Consider the following 1,909-nt stretch of genomic DNA (forward strand, 5'->3'; position numbering starts at 1 on the left):
CCATTGGGAGCTAGAAAATAATAATAATAATATTATTATTATTATTATTAGCGAACAAGCAAACACAGACCAATAGACGCCTCGGTTGAAACAACCTCCAAAGAAACAGCCACATATTTGCCCATGTAGTCTCCATCGTCGTCGCCGTCGTCGTCACCACCACTACCACTACTACCACTGCCACTACGACCACTACTACCACTAACACTACTAAAGTTACTAACAGTATAGACTTCAATCTTATATCTCGCGTCGTCAATTAGATCATTTAAAGTGATAATACTATTATTTCCATTACTATTACAAGCTAAATATTTACTAATACTGCCAGAATTACTAAAATTATTATTATTATTGTTATTATTATTATTGTTGTTATTATTATTGTTTGTAGTAGTAGTAGTAATGTTGTAGTAGTCTAGTTCGGTGTAGACAACATTGAAATGAGTGCATGTTCCAGAGTCTGGTCCGAAGATGTTTAAGGTGAGTTGATTGTCGTTGTTTTTTGTTGTTGTTGTTGTCGTCTTTGTTGTTGTTGTTGTTATTCTGATTCCTTTTGGTGGGTTGGGATCTGAAAAATTAGCATGTCGACAATAATGATGAAACTGTTATTCAGTATGCTAAAGTTATGAACTTGATTTATTGAAATTCAATTGCTTCGATCACAAAAGCATGAACGCAACAAAAACAAACAAACAAACAAACAAATAACAACAGTAAAACTAAGTTAATAAGCAGAAGTTAAACAAACTTGTGGTTAAATTGATACTAAAATGTCTTCCTTTAACATCGAGCGTTGCGCCTCTTGTTACAAAATAACCCTCAACTTTATAAAGCGAGCCGGGATTTAAATTTAAAAGTCGAAATGTCTTATTCTCTAGTTCAGATTTCGAGAAATTTATTCTGACAAACTTATCTGGCATGGCGTGATTGCTATAATTAACGATTAAATAATCGAAATTGTTGGTGGCTGTAGCAGTAGCTGTTGTTGTTGTTGTTGTTTCGTTGTGTTGGTGTTGTTTTAATGATAGTTGGATGCTGTTGTTGGTTATCTTGTAGAATTCTTTCTGAAGTTTTGCTTTTGTAGGAGCTGTGGCGAAGAAAACAGTTAACTAAACAAAATTATGAAATCATGTATTCATTACAAAGCCTAAACATAGACAACATAAACAACAACATAAACAAACATCCACACAAACAAACACGGAAAACAGGAAAAACAACAACTACATAGACAATAAAAAAAACATAGACAACCAACAATACATAGACAAACAACAAAACAAAGAACAAAGAACATAGATAAACAACAACACAACAACGACAACACACCGGTAAACTCTTCAAACTCGGATTCATCTGAACAAACAGCATCGCCATCAGATGAATTCACTGATGACGAAACTCGAAAATCGTGTTTAGTGCCAGATGACGTCAGGTTTAGAACACAACAATCAACAAACTTATTATTATTGTTGTTGTTGTTGTTGTTGTTGTTGTCAATCACGTGACATCTAAAGTGAGGGTATCTTTTGTTTTCATGATCTTTGACGGCCACCTGGTCAAAATGTCCGGATTGCTGCCAATCGAAGCAGACGCTTTTCGACGTGCGATTTTTAAATCTAATGCCTTTCGGTTTTTCAGGTTCTAAAAAAAAAATATTTTTGGAATTATTTTGTGGTTCCGACCAAATTATCGTGACATTAACAGAAAGTATTCAAACAAAATAGACAAAATCTAACTAGTAACTGCTGAATACTCCACCCATTCACTAAACTTTCCGGCCAACTCCGATCTAATTAATATATTCTGGACCCCCCCAGACGCATTCAAACCGGACAAATGAACGTAAGTGAAGTTCTTTTGAATGAACTTTGACCAGTTTTTATAATCGGACCCATTTAATTTG

The 1,909-nt window shown here is 34.4% G+C and overlaps 1 protein-coding gene across 1 annotated transcript; it reads right to left on the reverse strand.

Annotated features, from left to right (window-relative positions):
• Positions 1–47: 47 nt before the first annotated feature.
• HELRODRAFT_184689 (hypothetical protein) lies at positions 48–1,647 on the reverse strand (the record flags this gene model as incomplete). Its single annotated transcript, XM_009018503.1, has 3 exons — positions 48–463; positions 752–982; positions 1,333–1,647. Coding segments are annotated over 3 exons (962 nt in total), but the record flags the coding sequence as incomplete, so codon positions are not given.
• Between the last annotated feature and the right edge of the window lie 262 nt (positions 1,648–1,909).

The sequence above is a fragment of the Helobdella robusta genome (genome assembly GCF_000326865.2).
Source record: "Helobdella robusta unplaced genomic scaffold HELROscaffold_2102, whole genome shotgun sequence".
Lineage (NCBI taxonomy): Eukaryota > Metazoa > Annelida > Clitellata > Rhynchobdellida > Glossiphoniidae > Helobdella > Helobdella robusta.